Raw genomic sequence first — 21,924 nt, forward strand, 5'->3', positions numbered from 1 at the left:
TTAATGGAACCCGTTCTCATGGGTTCTCTCTATGGATGGAAAATCCTTTATTGCAAGACTTCTATTAAAGAAAAATTGCAAAGAAAAAATCAGTTTAAAGCAGCAACTGTTTTTTGTAAAGCTAGGCATGTTAAAAAAATGTTATTGATTACAAAAATAATCTATAGCTGACAAGGAAACCTCTTGATTTTCAGGAAAGTATTATTCCACAGTGTTGAGCTGATAGGATCATAAATTGAGATTTATTAATTCTACAGGACCATCCTTCTGTACCACCAAACAAAATCTCCCATTTCATATGGGAGAAGAATATCCATATCACTGAAAGCTCAATACATATAGTTGACCAACTGATTTCAATTTAATGGATTAATTTATAGGATATAGTGTACTGAATATTTGAACTAGAAAAAAATAACAAAACAACAAACCAACAAACAACTTCAATATCTATACAGAAATTATCTTTTATTTAACGTGATATTTTTATTTCAAATGACGATATATGTAATCAGCCATCATTACATGCTTTCCTATATTAGAGTTTGCACTCAAAATTTTTTAAGCTTTTTCTCTCTGTGCTTTCAAGTATAACTTGTAGGAACAGCTTAGGCTGTAGCTTAGGCTACAATACTGGAAGTGTTTATCTTTTTCATGGGAACTTAGAAGTAAATATATACTGAAGCTGAGCTTATTTTTAAAATACAGAAAAGAGTATACTCTCAAGCTTCAGTGTGTATTTGGTATTTTTTTTTCCTTTGGGTTTCTTTGGCAGATATTTCATATAGCTTATCAGAGTGGAAGGTTTAGTCATAAAAACTTCATATATAAAGGAACCTATTCATTCAGTGATTCTTTTCGAAACCAAACGGAACACAGGCACATTAGAAGGAGGAATACATTCCGGTATCTTCTCGCACGGTCTGTGAAGAAGACATAGAGCGGTTTCAGAATCTTGACGGAAACACACAGACGGTGTACCGGCAGTGTGGGAGCGGCACGCAGAGCTCGGGAGATGAGGTGCCCGGCGGGCCCGGAGACGCGGCGGTGCCGCGGCCGGAGCGGCGGCGCGGGCAGAGCGCGGGGGCTGCGCGGAGCGCGGCGCGCCCGGCCCCGGCGGGAGCGCACTTCCCGTCATCCACGCGCCATCTAGCGTCGGGAAAAGGGACCGGCTCGGCACGGGAGCGGAACGGAGAGGAGGAGGGAAAGGCTCCCACACCCGTCCCAGCTCTCGCCGTTCCCAAAGCTGGTAAGAGCCATTTGGATATTGCCACCAGAACTCCGGAGTGGCTCGGGGCGGGTTGTCAGGAGGATCGCCGCACTTCACTCCCCGGCATCTCATTCCCCCTTTTTGCAGTGAACGGTTCCCCTTCCCTGGAAAGCAGCTAGCGCTCCCCAGAAATCCCCTCGGTACCTCACCTAAGCTATAGCCGCCGCCCGATCCCTACCCAAAGCACCGCGAACTCCAGAGGGTCTGTGCGGCGCTGCCGGCGGAGGGTTGGACCGCACGATCCCGGCCCCGCAGAGACACACACCGGCACTCACACCGGCACTCACACCGGCACTCACACCGGCACTCACACCGGCACTCACACCGGCACTCACACCGGCACTCACACCGGCACTCACACCGGCACAGCCGCGCTCCCTGTGCCCTGCCGGCGCAGCTGCCCGCAGCCCTTTTGTTTCGCCCGCGGAGCGATGTCCTGCCCGCCCGCTCGCCCCGCGCTTCCCGGCGTCCGCACCGCCGCCCGCCCCTGCGCCCCTCGCCCGCGGGCGGCGGCGGCGCGGCGGGGTGGCATGGCCCGCCCGCCTTGGGGGAGGCAGCGGGAAGCCCCTTCCCCGCCCCCGGCCGCGCCAGGGCCTCGCCGCTGCCGCCCGCAGCCCGCGGCAGGGCAGGGGCAGCGGCCGCAGCCGCAGCCGCGCCTGACAGCGGCCCCGCGCCGCAGGATCCGCGCCCCGCAAGGACGTGCTCCGCGAGCTGCCAGGCGCGATTACGTTGTTTTTTTCCCCCCACCCACCCCTTGAACTTGTTGCTTGGCGCTCGGCGGTGGCGGAGGGGGGTGGGGGTGGGGGAAAGCCTTATTATCGATGTCCCTTTGGATGCGATCAAGCTTTCTCAGGAGCAACTACTTCCCCGCCGTTCCCGGCGGGGCGCGGAGATCTAGCGGCAGAGCCCGTATTTCCAAAAGTCTCTATGCAACTGAGCGCTCTCACCAGACTTTCACAGGTAGGTGCCGCAGACTGGGCACGTCTGGAGGGATTCGAGAACTGAGCCGAGGGGAAGGGGCGAGAGGAAGGAGGCGGGGGTGCGGGGGTACGGGGGGAGGGGTGGGGGGGCATGATCTACCACGGACCGCCGAGCCCTACGGCACCCCGCACTCCTGCCCCGGCGTCCCCCGCCGCCAGGCAGCTCCTGCCCCTCTCCCGCTCCACGGCCAGCCGCCCCCGGTTCGCCTTTGGCCGCCCGCTCGGGCGCTCCGGGGATGCCCCGTGCAGCCCACCTAGTGCGTGTCTCCAGAGCCCCGCTCCTGCCCCCGCCAGGACCGGCCGCGGGGGCTCTGCCCGACCCCGGTCTCCTCGCCGCAGATCAGCCCCTGTCCGCGTCCCGATGCTCCGTCCGGGGGACTGACACGCTCTGCCCGCTCTCCCTCTGTGAGGCGCTCCCCGCGCCCCATCCCCGGCATCCCTCTGCCCTTCAAAGCATTTCCTGCACGGAAAACTTGCCTTAAAGTTTAATGCTGCCGCCCGGAGCTCCTCCCCCTGCCCTGCCGGCTCCCCCGGCCCCTAGCCGGGGTCTGGAGGAGTCCCCGGGCGGCGATTAAAGGTCAGGGAGAGGATTCTTCCCGCTGCTGCTCCACGGCTGCCGCCGGGAAGGGGCGGCCCGCCCGGCCCATCCCCTCTGCCCCTCCACGGCGAGCGGTGACGGCGCGGGGGCCCCCCTGCAGCCGCCCGGGAGGCTCCGCTGGCAGCCGCGGCCCCGCTCCGGCGGCGGGCGGGGAGCGAGCGGAGGAGGGGCGGGGGGACCGGCTGCATCGCGCGTGGAGGAAAATCTCCTTCCAGGTGGCTGCACAGCTGCACTAGAGCTACTAGCCGGCTTCAGGGGCTAGTGATTTGAGGACTGTTGCTTCCATCCAGGGGCCTCGAATGGAGACCTTATATCCAAAGGATCTGGCTGTTAGAGAAGCTGCTTTGAATACAGGGATTTCCGAGTGTCTTCATTTATTGTCCTAACAGTGTGATCAGCACCTGGACAGCATATTCTGGGGTGAAAAAGTGGAGGAAACAAAAAGAAAGCAAAAGGGTTTTCACTTAATACTGAATATCACAAAAATGTTCAGAAATTCTGCTACCTCAAGAACGTGTGAGAATTTGTATTTTTCTTTTCCCTCTCTATTTTAGTGGCTGGACCAGAACTGTCTCTAGATTGACTCCTGTAGCTGTAATAGGTGTTTGGAACCATGGCGGCAGGTGTAGCAGCTTGGTTACCCTTTGCCAGGGCAGCAGCCATAGGATGGATGCCAGTGGCTACTGGTCCCATGCCAGCTGCTCCACGGCAGGAGAGAAAGAGAAGCCAGGACTCTCTGATTGTGCTGAATGTGAGTGGCATCCAGTTCCAGACATGGCTGGACACCTTAGAGCGCTACCCTGACACTCTGCTGGGCAGTTCAGAGCGGGACTTCTTCTACCACCCTGAGACACAGCAGTACTTTTTTGATCGGGACCCTGACATTTTCCGCCACATTCTCAACTTCTACCGTACTGGGAAGCTTCATTATCCCCGCCAGGAGTGCATTTCAGCTTATGATGAGGAACTGGCCTTTTTTGGCATCATCCCTGAAATCATTGGTGACTGCTGTTACGAGGAGTACAAGGATCGCCGGCGTGAGAATGCTGAGCGCCTGCAGGATGATGCTGATACGGATCATGTAGCTGAGAGCGCCCTACCCTCAATGACAGCTCGTCAGAGAATGTGGCGGGCCTTTGAAAACCCCCACACCAGTACCCTGGCTCTAGTCTTCTACTATGTCACTGGATTCTTCATTGCCGTCTCCGTTATTGCCAATGTGGTGGAGACAGTGCCCTGTGGGGTAAGCCCAGGCCGCATCAAAGAGCTACCCTGTGGAGAGCGGTATGCGGTGGCTTTCTTCTGTCTGGATACTGCCTGTGTCATGATCTTCACAGTTGAATATCTCCTACGTCTGCTGGCAGCTCCTAGTCGCTACAAATTTGTGCGCAGTGTCATGAGTATCATTGATGTGGTGGCCATTATGCCATATTACATTGGCCTGGTGATGACAGATAATGAGGATGTCAGTGGGGCTTTTGTGACACTAAGAGTCTTTCGTGTCTTCAGGATCTTTAAGTTTTCCCGCCACTCGCAGGGTCTGCGCATCCTGGGCTACACGCTGAAAAGTTGTGCCTCGGAGTTAGGCTTCCTCCTCTTCTCACTCACTATGGCCATCATCATCTTTGCCACAGTCATGTACTATGCAGAGAAGGGTTCATCAGCCAGCAAGTTCACCAGCATCCCTGCAGCCTTCTGGTACACCATCGTCACCATGACAACACTGGGGTAAGTGCAGCTGGTGTTTGGTTACAGCCAACATTTCAACAAGTATTGGCACGAACAGGAAATACTCAGTTAGAAAAAAATGGTGGTAGAAAATAATGTGAGGCTAAGTTTTTGTTATAGAACTTTAAGAATTCAACTTGTGACCTCCTTCAAGATGTTTTACGTGTTTAAGAGAGTTAACAGCATTGCTGAAATTAAAATAACCCAAATCCAAAAACTGCAAAAAACCTGAAAAAGCAAACAACAAAACAAAAAAGTCTTTAAACTGTTTGGTTTTGGACAGTGAAATTAGAATATTTTATTAGCATGTGTAAGTTATCAGTGGATTTTTAATGGAGTATTGTTTCTGCTGGCAGGACTTGTTACAGTGTTGGTGAATTATTGCTATTTATAAGGAGAACCGAAGTGCAAGTTTTTCATTTGATCAGTTTGTGGATCTGCCATTTTGTTTTAAATCCTGTATTGATGTACACAAGGATATTGAGTTTGTTATAAGTGGTTTGTTTTCATGAAAATGACACCTTGTCTTTACAAAAAAAATATATTTGTGATTTTATATAAGACATTGAATACATTTCTTTTGATTTTCATGGACTTAAAACTTTTAAATTGTGAGTGTCAAGCCACACTGACTGGTGAAACACTCTGGAAAATGATCTGAGGAAGTGTGAGATATATGACACATCAGGCATGTGTTTTTAAACATAATTCTAATGGCAATACTATTTCTTCCAGAAAATAGGGGTTAAAAAATGTCACTGTTGTCATTAGAATGCAATACAGTTTAATGGAAGGATGGGAGAGAGTATTATTTTATGAAGTCTCTGATACCAGAGTCTGATTGTATCAGCTGATTCTCTGCACCAAGTTATAAAATGCATTTGTCTGTAATTACAACAGGGATTTAGAAGGTTGACTAATTTGACATGACAATTTTTCCTTATTCCTAATTTTGAGTTGTATAATATCCTCTATGAAACTGAAAATTTGTTGAATCATTACAAACTGACTAGTTATTTAATCATGACAGATACTAAATGACAAACTTAGCACTTTTATTAAGGCAAAACCCATCATTTTATTAGCATTTTGACATTTCTTTTTGGGACTGTTGAAATTTATGAAACATGTATAACTTTTAAATTTAACAAAATGAAAGTGCATTATAAAACTATTATGAAAAACTTGATTTATTACCTGCAATAGTAATTTACTTGGGAAGCACACATACAAAATATTGAAAAAGATAAAAGGAATGTTTTATGCCACCATTTTTTATACAAGGCTTTTATCTTCAGTGTGATATAACAAATGAAGATAAATATAGTGCACAGTAAATATTTCATACTTCTTGTAAGGGCAAGTTATGCTAAAAAGGAGTGACAAGTGCTTTGGGGATTTTAACCCACCTTTTTGATTCCTGTGTGGTTTTTTGGTTTTCATTTTCTGTTGCTGGTGACAAATGGAAGGGACCAGTTAGCAGAAGAAACAAGTTAGGCATGATAACTAGATCCACATTCCTGTATTTTCTGATGCTGATATTTCTTACCATTTATTTTTAATTAGAACAGTGATGTTTTCAAGAAGGAATTGATAGGTATTTTGATATTAAAAAAACCAGAAGCTGGTGTGTGGTTATTTGTGTAACGAAAGGTACTTTCTGAGTAAGTTGTTTCCATGCTCTTGCACAATGTGGAAAGTACTTGTCCATGGTACTGAACAGAAACTTTTCTTGTCTTATGCCCAAATTCCAACTGATTATAACACAAGTATGGTATCACAGCTGGTGTTAATATGATTTGTTTGTTTCTTTGGCTTGCATACACATACACATACACATGCACATGCACATATACATACATTATTCTGTAATTCCAGGTTTTGAAGTATTACTCTGAGTAAAATCTTCAAAAGTACTGCTGCAACTTCAACATAATTTCAAATCTCTTTCAATAGAACCTAAGAACCTGTACAGTGATACAATATGTTGGTCCCAAGTGGAACAAAAGTGTTAAGAGAATCCTCTCATGCTTGATACTTTTTTCAAGATAGTTTGAACAGAGAAACTTTTGAGCAGGTTGAACAGAGATCCGAAGTCTCACCCTCAGGATTCAGGTATGATACAGGTTCAGATATGACAGACATCTCCAATTTTTATGAAATCTTTAATCAATACATTACCTAGATTATGTCCTTTTGGTAACATCAGGATAACTTTATAAAGATTGTGTTTAAATGTTAAATATATATATGTGAATAATTTAAATAAAATTAGCATAATAAAAGCTTTGAAATCTTTTTAGTTGATGGAATAATTGCACAAAAGGAGAGGGAAGTTACAGGTAAAAGCATCAAGGGTCAGTGAAAGCTGATTGTAATTAGTACTGATAGCTTTTCTGTGTGCTAAAGCTTACTACCTCTTTTCTAATACAGAGCTCCTGTTCATTTTAACTTTAGTTTTAGCTGAATCAGGGGTGTATAAATGGACTTGATAGGAACAACTTTTCTCTTTTAGAAACAAAGCTTGATGAAGTCTTTTTGTTTTAGATGACAGTATCGCACAGCAGGTTATGTGAAATGCTACAAAAATTCATGAAAGCTAACAGCTAATAATAGATTAACATAAAACTGAGTTTTTGAGTCTTGGTGTCACTGTCGCATTTTTCTGGATAGCAAGGGTATTGAGTAAGCGACCTTTGCAATTTGGGGAGTTATTACCTTGGAAGCAGAGCTATATTTCTCAGTTCTGCATGATTGCTGAGCAATTAAAGTGTCTTTAAAAAACATAGATTACATTTGCCTTTGCAGAGTGTTAGTGACTTCAAATATTACTATATTTTTGCCTCCAAGGATATCCCAGCTATTAACTGCTCTTGACTGCTCAGCTCAAGTAGTACATGTACATGGAAATGTAACATGAAAGAGCTGAAAAAAATGAAAAGAAGGGAAGAAAGGAGCAAGGAAGAAAGAGAACATGAGAAAAAGATAAAGGCAGAAAGAGAAGAGAAAGATGCCGCTAGAAAAACAGCATGCACACTTCCAGAAACTCAACTGTCTGATTTTAAACTTCAAACTAGTGTTTCGTCAGGATTAATCATAGCAAAATTAAAGTAGAAACAAGAGGAGAAAAGAGAATAAAATTAAGAGGTCACAAAATATTTTATGGAGACTCAAGATAATAGTGGAAACAAAGAGGTTACGAATCAGGTTGTTGTGAAGCTTGACAGAGAGGAAAGCTCAACTCCACTGGACTGGGACTGGCAGTCCTCCACTGGGACTGGCCCCTCCTAGGGGCTTGTGAGCATCTACACCCATAATGACAGTTATGTCACTTTCTGCTGCCACCTTGTAACATGCCAATCTCATAACTTTCCATCTGCCCTGTCAGGAGCCAGCACATGAGCTGGAATAGCTGGTGAGGTTTTGAGGGCGTAAGGATATTGCTTCTTCCCAAGTCAATCAGAGCTGTACTGTAGTTTGAGTTTTATGAAGATATTACACTTTAAATAAGGAACGTAGTGCTCTTCTGTGAGTAGTTCTAAAGCAATCTTACTGCTATATTAAAATCCTATTTTTATAGCCTTTACATTGGGTAGCTTCCTCAAGTCACACAACGCTTCAGTAGATGAATACAATACTTCATGAAGAGAAACTTAAACTCGACTACTCATTTATTTGTTTTCATTGAATAAACTCGAGGTGTGTCTTTCAGAAAAGATAAAGCAACTATTTGTTTTGATTATTTGTTAATATAGCCCATAATGTGTGAGGATCCCACTTAAGATATACCAAATTCTCCAAAGACTTTATAATAAATAGATTACTGGATATAATAACAGAAATCCTCAAACAGGGAACAAGGGAAGAGAGGAAAGGATTTCCTTTTCCTGCACATTCATGTTCTTTGCCGTCTTCAGTCCTTTTTCCATTCTTTTTTCAGCAATACAAGTATATTCTACCTATTTATTTTTTCCATTATTTATTCCAGCTACCACTTTCCATAGTTTTCATGGTTGGGGTTTGCCTACTGGTTGATAACATTTGTAATAAGACTCTGCTGGCTTTATTTTTCCTTCTTCTGCTCCTCTGTTCCAGATTTCTAATTCATCCTTCACTACTATATCAAATCTTTCGTTTGTCATCATTGTCATCCATTTGACCCGAACTTTGCTAGAAAAGATTTTTTGTTCTGACCTTTGTTTGATAGATTTTTTCCTTATGAGCATCATAAAATTTTCAAATCATCACTTTTTTTCTTAAATGCCACACATAATCTCTTTTCTCACCACTGTACCTTTTTCAGTGTCTTTAGTTTCTTATAGTTCCCACATTTTAGTTTGAAATAATCCATTGAGTTTAATAAAATCTGACAAGAAAGACCAAAATTCAAAAACTTTATTTTGTGAAAAATTTTATTTAAAGTTTGGATTCGTGGAATTTGTGTTACAAATGTAAAGATTCACAAAGTTAGAAGGTTATTTCTGTATCTTGTACATATGTATTGCGCATTCATTTTTTGTTTGATATTTTCAGCCCTGTTTCAAATAGAATTTTTCTATTTTTGTCTTCTTATATACAACCTAGTGGATTTTGTATTTTACAAATGTGTTTGATGTCTCAATCTATTTTCTCTTCACAGCAGAAACATTTAACCTATATAACAGAGGAGGGACAAAGTGTAGTTGTGATCACCTTCAAAGTACATTACTAGATATTCAAAAAGGGCTCCAGGGAGAATCTGTTATACTAAGGTTCATTTTGATAGCAGTAAAAAAAATTATTTGTTCTGTAACAAAAAGATTACTGAAACTGCTGTTGCTTGTCAGAGAGTAGAGTAGTTGTATTCTTATTTAGTTACACTGGGGACCAACTTTTCTCTTAAAAAAAATCCCTAAAATCTCTTAGAGGAAAAGGACTTAGCTTGTTTCACTCATTTCTTTGAACTTCCTTAGCTCAGTTATGAAGAACATGAAGGTGATGCTTAACAAAATGATCTTTCTGCTCAGGATGTAATTATTTGCTCCTTTGTTGTTACTTTGAGAGAAGAATAAGAACAATTAGATTACTGTGGACCGGGATGTAACACAGAAATGTGCTTATTACAGCAGAACAAATAATCTCCGAGAGTAAATATTACCAGTGCCTGATCTATTAACTAGGGCCTATCATTCAAGTAATCATCAGTGAATACTGTCATTTTAGTAAAATCTTTAAGTGAACAAACCCAAGAAGTTCAAACTGAGTGATGACAGTCCGTAGGTGACTCACATCATTGTGCCTTTTTCTAAGATGAAAAATTTGCAATATAAAAGCCATATAAATCTATGAATACAGTATTAGAAATAGTACCTACCATGCAAAGAATCCCCAAACCCGAACATGAAAACTCTATTTCTGAAGAGGGGAACATAAATACCACAGAAATAAAGTGACTATTCAAAATAAGTTGAGAACATCTTGCAACTTCAGAGTGACAATTACATTTCCAGACATTTGAAAGAAAGTAATGAATTACTCCTTTTACTTGATTTTTATGACACTATAGTACTTTGGAAGAAGTCCATAATATTCGTCACGGTAAACTAATGAGAGAAGAATCTGATTTATCAGGGGTTAAGATCATAGATTACTCCAAAGAGGGAGTATAAATTGGAAATACAGAAAATGTAACAGGTTTCATCAGTTACATGGCAGCAAAGCTGACAAACTGATGGGAAAGATTGTGTATATTTCTGTACCTATTATTTATTGACCAATAGATAGGAGCACAGTTTTTCTGGAAGACATAGACTTTAAAACTTTTTTTTTTTCTGAATTGATTATGTGGTGGAGAAAAGGTTCTGGAGTTTTAGACAGTGCTTTCAAATCATAGCTCTGCTCTACACTTCCTGGAGCAATAATAGTCACCATGCTTGGACTTCAACTCCTAACACAGTTAGAAACCTTTATTTCTACCACTATTTCTTAATATATTTTTATGAAACATATGAATTTGATCTTGCTGTGCCTCTGGAAATGTTTTATAAACGTTCTGTTAAGTAAAAAAGCTGTGGGGTTTGTTTTGACAAAAAAAAAAAAAATTCTCCAAAGTACACAGTGAAATTTGCTTTATTTTCACAGCATAGGCTTAAATGCACGTGATTTAAGATTAAATAAAAAATAATGCTTTTGACTAGACCATCTGATATGTAACAGATTTGAGTGCCCTGTAGAAAAATACGGGATACAAAAATTTACTCAGGTATCTGGCGTATGAATTCTATTTTTCATGAGCACCTTATGAATATCATGTGATCAACACATAAAAAGAATAAAATCTAACAGGATTAATCTCTATTATGATTCAAATGAGACTGCACCCCTTTTCTCATAGCAGCATAGACACAACTTATGTATTAATAGGAGATGCATCTTAATGTACCTAGTTATCAGTACAGCATTCCTACTACCATGAGTTCAAATTCTATCAGTTAAATGCATTGACAGCAGCTAACAAAACAGCAAAAGACTGCTGTCTGATTGTTAAAGATACAAGGATATCAGTCATATAAGGAATTGTAATTTTTGTGTACTTAGAAAAGCAGTTTCCTTTCTTATATTCCACTGTGCAATATTGTTCCTTACTTATCTGCTGATTTCCATCCTGAAGGTGAAAACATTAGGAGATACTGTGTAAGTGTACTTACTTAGAGCATGATTCTTCAGTTACAGAAGATGTGAGGTTTCTAAAAAACCTAGAAAAATGTTTTAAGTATGAACAAAGTAAAATTTTGCATTTTTAAAGTAGTTGGGAATAGTAGTTTTGCATTTCATCCCTGTTTTTTTTTTTTTTTTTCCTGTTTCATCTGTGTTACTGGTTTCTTTGATCTGACTGGTTTAACTGAGAAGTCAAGTTTCACAGACATAGAGATCTCCTGGGTTTATTCATTTATAGGACCCAAACACTACAAGGAAGAGTTTAAAGGCATTTATGTGTCTGGAGGTGAAGATAGGCAGTCAACTTGAAATCTCAGAAGAGGCTTGGGTGTTAGAAACAGTTGAAGCTAGGTACCTAGTCACCTTAGAAAATAGTCTTATGTGCGCAGGAGTAACTTCTAGGATAAGTATAAAATACTTTACTCAGGCTTTGGATATGTATCAGAGGCAGGATCAAATGCCCCTATCAGAATCAAATGGATCCTGCTAGGGTCCAGGTCTTGTTACAATAGAAGAGGAAAAAAAAGGAGGTAAGAGTGGTGTGTGTATGGTATGCTTAGGAAACAGGAATGAGTAATTTGAGTAACAGAAGGGTAACTGAAAGAGTAATGTAAATTATCCAAGGGATATATTTTTTGACCCTAATTTTAGGTCTCCGTGGTTTTCAAACTAAGAGTTCAGCATTAAAAAAAAAGTAAGAAATAGAAGCTGTGGCGTGTAGATATTGTTAATGAAAATATGAAACAGTGTGAAACAGTGTGAAAAATTATAAAACAATGTCAGTTAGGTGATTCCATATTCAAATAGACATGCAATCTGAGGATTTATTGGTTTCAATAGGTCTCTTATTTAGCTTATACACAGTAAATTTGTTAAGATGCTGATGTGTGGTAAGAAAAAATAACTCTCAATTTTGAACGATGCAATTTCATCCCCTTCTTTGGTATGGTGGCAGACAGTCTTATTTTGTGTCTATTTTAATGAACATTGTTAGCAGATTTATGTAGGAGGTTTGAGAAGTACTTTCCCTGCCTTTGGGTTTTCTTTTTGTGCAGTAATATGAACTTTGTAAGCAGAGTCTACAGTTCTGCTTGTTGATTCTTACCTTAATCTCTGTTCCTAAATGAAGCATATTTAAAGTACATTTTCCTGTTTTTTCCTGATTCTTTGTAAAAAAAATTATTTCCTGAGGTAAGCATCTTATATCACAGTTCTTTCTTTTTGAGGAAGCATTGTGGTTTGTGAGCTGATGTTTAAGCAGATGGTGTCTAGCTCAGTTCTGTACTTACTACCACTTGCACTAAGGCTTTGTATTGAAAAATAACATAGGAAGAAAAAAATACAATATTGAGAACACTTGTATATTTTTTTAAAAATACAATCTATCATAATATCAGCATTAAAACAAAAATGTTATAAAAGATGTATCTCTCTAAATAAATTTAGCTGCTTGATTATTGAAGACTCAGTGTCCTTAGCTAACACTTCTTATTGTATAAAAGGGAGTATAAATTTCTAGGATTTTATTTAATTACTCTGAGTACTTTGGTAAATTAAAATAAAGTATGTTTCACTACAGTTTTACATCTCTTGGATTAAGAGAATTAATTTTGGATTAAGAAGCAACTGTGAACCTCCTTAATGGTATCTATAATAGCCCAATCTTATGATAATATATTAGCATACTTTAATTAATTATTATTTTGGAAAAAAAAAAATTGAGGCCAAACCCTAACTTTTTTCAAATGTGTATTCAGAGATAAGGATTTTTTTTCTATGAATTATACTGGCAGATTCTCAAAATATTTTGGCTGATATGCAGGGAACAATTTTTTAAATTATCACTTGAAAGCTCATCCATCCAGGCATTCCCTGTAAATGACTGTGAGTTAGACTGTAAGGTTGTGAAGGAATTAATTTAGGATTGCGTAAAACTTACAGTCTGAAAGTGTCTTTTGCATCCTAACTCACTGCTTCTTTCATAAGATGAATCAAGAGAGTTTTCTGTATGAGCACATGTAATATGAGGGGGATCCTTAACTTTTCATTGTTGTTAATATTCATATCCCCCTTTTTTATAGCCCAAAAGAGGACTTTTATTATTGTGTTAGTGGCCTTACTTTCATTTTCTGCAACTTTTATCTCTTCCACTTGCAACCACTTAACAATTCCCTGAGCATTCTTATCAGTTATGGGCAGCAACTACTGCACTGTGCAGAGTTGCTTAGGAACAAAATTGATGCTCTTTGACGTGGTGGATGACAACTGCAACATGCTGGTCCCCAGCTCTCCTTCTTCCCACAGAGGAAAAAAAAGCAGAGAGGTTGAAGATGTTTTCCAAACCTGACTGTGAATAGCCTTCATACTTTTTTGGTTTAGGGTATCTAATCACTTAGTTGTTGATAGACAGCAGCAGTTCAGAATTGTGGCTTTTCTGTTGAAGACACAGCAGTATCAAACAATCATTAATAACAATTCTTTGTAACTCTTTGTAATATAAATACCACAGTATTTTGTACCACTTCTAGAACTGAAAGTTTTCAGTTTTTCTAAGCTTTTTGATTGGCTTTGTTGTTGATGCATTTGTTTACATTAGTTGATGAAATCCAAGTTGAAATGTGGTATCATGAGATACTGGACAAACAGAGTATACATACAGCTATTCTCACACACCTAGTAAGACCTATGCTTGCAGCTGTCTCTTGTGTTTATTTGGTATGTATTTATATAAAAAAGAAACTTTCAATATTGTAAACTCTAGACTGTTTGAGAATTAAGGTGGAATTTGCTGTTGTAGCATCTGGATGGAAGCTTGAAAGAGTACAAATTGAAGCTTAGTCACAGAGAGATAGTGTAGACTAAATCTGTCCACAGACTGGCTTAATGATTTGACATGCTCAGTGTTAATTACTTTCCAAGTGGAAGGGAAGCTCAAGTTTTATCTCATTTGCTTGTGAACAAAGTAACCAACCTATAGTATGTGTCAAAAAGTGCCAGATTTTAGAGGCAAATATTCTAAAGGAATCTCCTAAAAAAAAGCCCCAGGTAATATGTGATGTGTATGCTGTCCTTCTCAAGACCATGTGCTACTTCTGACACCTCTCTCCCTTCATCCCATCAGTCAGATCACTGTAGAAGATGCAGCTGCTGAAAGGCTGCAACCATCATCATTCCTTTAGCCTACAGTTTCTTTCCTGTGAAGGCCCAAATTTCCCAAGTTTAGTGCAATCAATAATTCATGGGAGAAGCAATGCTGTTAGTCGTGCTGGTGAGCCCTTCAGTGCAGCTCAGGCTCTTGCTGCACTGGCAGAGCTGACAGTCTCTCTCCTCTGGAGACAGGCACAGCTGCAGACCGGAGATGGTGCTGACTCCTTGTGTCTGGCACAGATGACCAATGATTTTAAATTACAGACATCCTTGCGAAACAGTGCACATGCAATATAAAATCCTAGTTGTGAGAGGGGAAGATAGGAACCAGTTTTGTTCCAGGTCTCTAGAAGACAGAAGAGTGCCTGGAGTGGACTGTCCAAATCCCTTTGGATGCAACTGCCTTCTGTCTAAGCCCTCTTCACACCACAAGTACAGCACAATGTCTGTCAGGCAGTCATCCACAGAGTGGATTTACAGTGGGTTTGGCCATGCAACAGGAAAGAGGTTTGAGATCTTGCAACACTTTTCCAGACTGTATGTGAGATTTCTTTATTACTCTATGTAGTCACAACATTTAATGTGCACAGCTTGTTATGTCTTTGCAAACAAATTAAGTAAATACAAAGAAAAGTGACAGATAATTTGGAATACTGGAAGATGAATGGGTGGAAGTATGGGTTTAGATCCACATAAATAGTTTTGAAAGATGCTTATATCAAAAGGCTGAAAACAGATTGGTTAATCTCTTTAGTCTCTCTCAGTGGTATATCTTCTGCTTTAATATACTTTCTGATACCTGTTTTCTAGCTCACTAGCTATTCTCAGAGGTTCCCTTGTTTTCAAAGCAAAAAAATCCAAATGCAACAGAAAGGTTTCCTTAAATAAACCTTTTATATTGTCTATACATAGTTCATTTCCCAGTCCCTATGTTTGTGTGGAGGGGTATAGCTATAGAATTTAGAGATTATATCTTAGTTGTGTGGTTTTTAAGAAAGACAATCAGGACATAAAACTATTTTAAAGGAGACAAATAGGACATGCTGTACAATAGAATTATTATGGAAGAATCTGGAGGTGGAATTTCAACTTATTTCTCTGCCAGTTGCTTACTATCTATGGGAGATATTTATAGGTCTTAACTTACTCCTCCAAAAGTTAAATAGTTCTGAACTAGTCATCCTTTTCTCACTTAGGAGGTAATGAAGAGAAGCAGGCATCTGGATGTGCTCATTCCTCTGCACTGAGTATAATTGAAATTTATTATAATTAGTGGAGACTTTAAATATCATGTGGAAATGGATGAGATAAATCCAAGCTCTGTGGGTAGTTGGTTTGATCAACTCTCCTTGTTCCAAAGCTACATAACTATGAAAGGCCCATAACATATTCCTTTCGAAGATAATAGCAGAGTACCTGCTTGGCATTTGATGGCAATTCCCACTTCATCAAAAAGGCAACATATCAGCTACATTTAAACTCAAAATATTCTTCTTTTGTGTAACCCTGAAGTCCACTTTTGCCAATTTTTTTGTCCTTTTCCAAATAACACAACAAAAAAATTTAAATTAAAAAAAAAGGATATTTAATGTTTGTGCTGGTTTAGAAGAAGCCTCTAGAAATTGGAAAGAAAATTTAAGTATCCACTGTAATTTTCTGCAGGAAAGAACTCATTCTTCAAATAGCAAGGCTTGTGAGTTAAGATATGGAGAGCTTGAATACCTTGATCACCCTTCAAAGGGTTGTAAACTATTTCTGTTCTTCTGAATGGGAAACCTAAAGACCAAGATGGTTGTGTTAGCTGTTTCACCACTGTTCATTTCCAAGGTGTCCAAATGGAGACATATCAGACAGATCCCCCCATGCCACTGCTCTCCCAGGAGGTCTCAGAGCTCTAGACTGCATTTAAGCATTGCCAATGCATAGCTGTGAAGCAGACTGAAAATTTTAGAGACACACTACAATGAATTTCAGCAGGGGCACTCTACTCATTGCAGTAGTCATTTCCATATGTAATTCAATTAAAAAGATAACTTTTTCTCTAAAGCTGCCTCCAAACTGAAGTATTACAGAACCTTAAAGGCTATGACAGGGTATTGTGGTCAAAACTGCTTCAGAGTTTGTCTTTTTCATTTTCCTTCTGAACTTTCTTCATTTCTCTGCAAATCATACCAATCTCTGTGGTAAGGGGATTCTGTAATTTGGTATGAAATCCTGTTATCAACAAAGATTTGGTTTAACTTATTTTAGTTTGTCTTCATGATCTGCTTTTCCAGAACGGCAAATCTCGAATTTGCCAGCTAGTACAGCTCTATACAAGTGTGAAATAACATTTTCTCTAGTATGTTCCCTTTTTTTTTGTGTAAGAGTTCATGAAATATTGCTCTTTTATGCATTAAGTGGCATATTCATTTTTTTGTGTCTGTGAAAAGAGATGAATGAAAAGACAATGAACTACAGAACAATATTTCCCCTTTTATTTTCCTGTCAACTGGCCAGCTTTATCATAAACTTCCAAATACTGCATAAGTAATGAAACATTTCTCCTTTGAGGGGAAACGGTGGTTATTGGTATATAATTTGGGGTAACAATTTGATTTAATACTTTTTAAAAATAGTTGTCTTCTCAGTTTCAGTTGAATGCTTTAGAAAAGCTAGAAGAGTGATGGTAATGACAGAAAAGAAACTCTTAAGCTTCTTGCTTTCTTCTAAGTTGTCCTTGGACCAAGTCCTGGTATGAAGACAAGTTTTTTGCATCTGAGATTTGAGGTTATATTTTTATTGTGCCAACCCCTTTTCCACTGCCTTTCAAAACGAATTGAGAACAGGGACCCATGAAGCCAGTTTGCAGAGAAATTATTTACCTAACTTGGTTGCTAGAGAGAACAGATATAGACAGTGTCAAAAACTGAGTTGTTAGTCCTTCAATAAAGCAGCCTGATAGTGGCTAGTGTTCTGCACCAGGGTGGAGTGGAGGGATGTGAGCAGAAAATGTGAAAATGCAGGACTTTTTCTGAATCTTGGTGAGAAAGGCACCACAAATGACTTAGTAAAATATATGTTTTAATAACATAGAGCAAAGAGGAGTATAGATACCTAGTCGATCTCATACCCCTTCAGATGCTGGGAACTATGCATTCACTTAGCATTGGATGGTTGGGGGCATTTTTCCACAGCATGCTTCACAGATTCTGTGGTTGCAAAGATCTCTCTCTTGGTTCTTTGTGGTATTGCGTATTTTTTTTTTTATTTTTTGCAATAAAACAACCCTATTAATAAAGGATATTTTCATGGTAACTTCTTGCTACACTTTTAGACGAAGGCAACATTGAATAGGTGTTGTAACCACCATTACTGAGTTACCTGCAGGCTCCTCTTTTTCAGTGACCTGGGCAGATTTGTCCTGCAGACAATGTGTTTGTACAACAGAGCACAGCTTGAAGGCTGGGGTGGACATTGAGCATGGTCTGCTGTACTTGCTTGGTTTCATTGTTGCACAAATCTCCAACTCTTCCAGTCAGGTTCACTAAAATGGGTCCATGGTGTGAGGTAAAGAAAAATACACCTGTTTAAATGATTTCTTTACTTTAGTATAAAAATTGGTAACTTTTAGTGATTATGATTACTGACTTTGATCAGAGAATTATAAAAAAGCTAGTAACTTTTGCAGTCAGATGAAGGGAAACATCACTCCAATTTTCAAAAAGGAAATAAAGAAGGATGTAGGGAACCACATACTGATGGTTTACCTTTTTGCCTGGGAAGATCACGGAATAAATCCTCATGGAAGTAGTTTTAAGACACATATATCACAAGGAGGTATTTCAAGACAGCCAACATAACTTTCTTAAGGCAAATCATGCCTGAACACTCTGATGATACTCTGTGATGGAGTGTCTGCAACAGTCGACAAGGGAAGACAGACCAATGTCATCTACTCAGACTTCTGTAAGGCCTTCAACGTGGTCCCATACAACATTCTTATCTCCAAGTTGGTCAGCCATGGACCTGAACGGTAGGCTTGGAGGTTCTCATGGATGAAAAGCGGAACGTGAGCCCTCCCAGCCCAGAAAGCCAACTGCATCCTGGGCTGCATCAAGAGCAGCATGGCCAGGAGGGCAAGGAAGGGGATTCTGCTCCACTCTGGTGAGACCCCACCGGGAGTGCTGCATCCAGCTCTGGGGTCCTCAGCACAAGAGAGATGTGGACTTGTTGGAGAGGGTCCAGAGGAGGTTCACAAAGATTATCAGAGGGCTGGAAAACCTCCCCTATAAAGACAGCACAGAAGGAGTTGGGGTTCTTCAGCCTGGAGAAGAGAAGGTGCCAGGGAGACCTTTTTGTGGCCTTCCAGTACCTAAAGGACCTTATAAAAACGAGGGGGAGCGAATTTTTAAATGGACAGATAGCGATAGAACAAGGAGGAATGGTTTTAAACTAAAAGAGGAGGTGTTTAGATTAGATGGTAGAAGAAAATTCTTTACTAGGAGGACAGTGAGGCATGAGATCAGGTAGCTGAAAGAGGTTGTGGATGCCCCATCCCTGGAAGTGTTCAAGGCCAAGTTGGATGTGACTAGTCTAGTGGAAGGTGCCCCTGCCCAAGGCCGGGGGCTTGCATTTAGATGATCTTTAAAATCCCTTGCAAACCATGATGTTCTGTGGTTCTAAGATAATATCAGAATAAGTTGAATATGTTCAAATAAATATCTAAAACTATTTCCCAAAGAAACCTCATTTCGTCTAAAAATTTCACAATAAAATATCAAGAGCTCTTGCAATGTAAGGTAATAGAAAATCTCTCCAGGCATCTTTGAACTTTTTTTCTTATGTGAGACTTTTATCAAAGTAAAATGTAGTTGGAAAATATAATTTATGAATTTCCTCTTTCCAAAAATACACGAATGAAACCTACTTACTTTTTATTAATTTTCTTTTAGAAATGTAGAAAAAAAATCTAAAATTATACATTTGGCTTGTTTGATTGGAATTGCTTTTGGGATTTCAGTTCAAAGCAATTTTGACTTTTCATCCATGTGTGAAATGGAGAATACTTTCAGAAACAATGCTATGAAAGAACAATTTCATCTAAGAGTGAAAGGCTAAAACCAGACATGACTGGTCCATTCTTTCTTTGACGTAAAAAACAATTAGAAAAATTAATGGCAAGATATCCACCAGTGCACATCAAAGAAAAAGGATATAACTTCTACCTTGGGTAGAAGTTACAGATTGCTGATGGTATAACTGGTGTAGTATCATGATGTTTTTGTCTTTGCATATATGCTAACCATGTCATCTGCTTCCAGCCATGGACAGGGCTTGAGTTTTACACTAATTCATCTCTTTCACCTACCCCTGTCATGCTCTCAGTTAATGGAAATAAGTTACCTGTGGGTTGGATCAAACTTAGATTAGGGAAATAGTTTTTTTTCCCAAATAATTTTTAAAGCACTGAGGACAATGGACACATTATAGCTATTCTTAAGTACCTTAAGTAAAGGTTCAGAGTCTCCAAGAATATCATAGAACTTGAATACTTTGCAAACAGGAAAACCGATTCTTTAAACTCACAAATAGCTCTTACTACTGTCACTTTCTTCAGCTATTTATATAATCAAAGGTCATAATCTACAAGGTGATGAGAACTTTTGTCAGCTGAAGAACACAAAATGTTAATAAAAATTTCAATGTAAGGTGCATAAATGCTGCAGCATCTGTGAGTCCCTGAATGCCTTGCAGGATTTAGTGCTATTCACTTGATCGAAAGACCATGGATATCAGTCTTCGGTTTGACCTGAAAGGCTTTTGCATCAAGCTTCTTTAGAAAAACCTCTAGCAAGATATTGACCAGGACAGCAATTAATTTCTTGAATCATGTCAAACTCTCAGGATTTTATCCTAAATCCATGGCAGTGTTAATACACATTTCACCAATACATGTATTTTTCTCAGTACCTTTTTTTTGCAAACACTGGGCGAGAAAAACCAACAATAGAATTTATTATGTGTATTTGAAGCATAGTTTAATCAACAGGAAAACAGTAAGATAGTACAGTCCTACTTCTGATGTACCAGGTTTATCCGCTTTATGTCAGGAAAATCTTAATGGCAATTATATAATACAGCATCTCCTCTGCTAACATGGGTGTCAAGTCATGCATGAGATCCCACCTTGAGTATTTCACAGAAATGGTCTTAATCAACATTGGAGTAGAGAATTTGCTCAGAGTCACTTACAGCTAAAAGGGGAACAAGTTGGCATTTTTTTTTGTTAGCTTATCAGAAGCCTTGCTAACTCACAGAAGCTTTCAGGCAAACTTGAAAGTATATCACGTACTAATATCATAAGAGAACATGACAGACAGAGCCTGATGTATCTAATTTTGGACTGGTATAAGAGTGCTATTTAGAGCAATAAAGGTTTTATCTCTTGGTTGATCTGTTTACTGAAACAATCAGTGAAAAATGTGTCATATATTACATCTCCTCATTATTCTTCTGGCATAAAGGACATTTGAATCGATAGTTCTGCCTACATTTTGGGATTGTCTTGCTAGCTGTGTTAGGTTAAGGTGATACATTGTGCTCAGCACTGGTAAGGCAGCACTGTGTCCAGTTCTGGGCCTCGCACTACAAGAAAGACACGGAGGGGCTGGAACATGTCCAGAGAAGGGCAATGGAGGTGGCAAAGGGTCTAGAGAGTGAGTTGTATGAGGAGCAGCAGAGGGAGCTGGGTTTCTTTAGCATGGGGAAAAGGAGGCTCAAGGGAGACCTTACCACTCCACAGCTGCCTGAAAGGAGGCTGCAGCCAGGTGGAAGTTGGCCTCTTATCCCAAGTAACAAACTTGAGCCAGGAGCCTCAAGTTGTTCCAGGCGAGGTTTAGATTGGATGTAGAAAAAAAATGGAAGAGCTCAAACTTTGGAATGGACTGCCGAGGGAAGTGGTCGAGTCACCATCCCTGAGTTAGCAAAGATGTGTAGATGTGGTGTTTGGGGATATGGTTTGGCCTGAAAACAGAAGTGTTAACAGTTCAACTCAGTGCCTTAGTGGTCTTTTCTAACCGAGATGATTCTTTGTAAAATGGGTACAAAGAAAAACAACTTCATCTCCCTAACAAGAATCTGTCAAACAATCCGTTAAAATGAATGACTGGCTAAGACTTACCAACAGCACAATGGTTCTTATATGGACTTGTGTGCTTGCTTGCCTTTCCACCACTCCTAGTGATCATCACACTTCCTTAGGTTTCTCCAACTCATGATAACCTTTAGACAAATAATGTGTTTAATGAATAACAAATAAAATTGCAGTTAATTTTTTTCTGATGTGAGTGACATGAATTCCAATACTCCCAAAATCCTGTAAGGACTGAGAGAGACTAGATTTTATTCTTGTGTGTTATTCCATTTCAGAGAACATTGCAGCTTTGTTGACATGAATGCAGTGCATGAATGACTTTATGCATATTCACAACTGTTTCCTGGAAGGAAATGGCTTATTAAACAGT

The 21,924-nt window shown here is 40.0% G+C and overlaps 1 protein-coding gene across 3 annotated transcripts in view; it reads left to right on the forward strand.

Moving 5' to 3' along the window:
• Positions 1–1,145: 1,145 nt before the first annotated feature.
• Positions 1,146–21,924, forward strand: part of KCND2 (potassium voltage-gated channel subfamily D member 2) — a 265,232-nt gene continuing 244,453 nt past the window's right edge. The window contains exons 1-3 of one of the 3 annotated variants that reach the window (XM_033057563.1): positions 1,156–1,249; positions 2,124–2,230; positions 3,403–4,576. In XM_033057563.1, coding sequence (XP_032913454.1) covers positions 3,462–4,576 — 1,115 coding nt within the window. In that variant the 5' untranslated portion in view covers positions 1,156–1,249; positions 2,124–2,230; positions 3,403–3,461. Of the gene's footprint in view, positions 1,250–1,892; positions 2,231–3,402; positions 4,577–21,924 lie in introns of those variants that run through there. The other 2 variants (XM_033057564.1, XM_033057562.1) reach the window with 2 other exon arrangements.

Source organism: Catharus ustulatus, chromosome 4 (assembly GCF_009819885.2).
Source record: "Catharus ustulatus isolate bCatUst1 chromosome 4, bCatUst1.pri.v2, whole genome shotgun sequence".
Taxonomy (NCBI): Eukaryota; Metazoa; Chordata; class Aves; order Passeriformes; family Turdidae; genus Catharus; species Catharus ustulatus.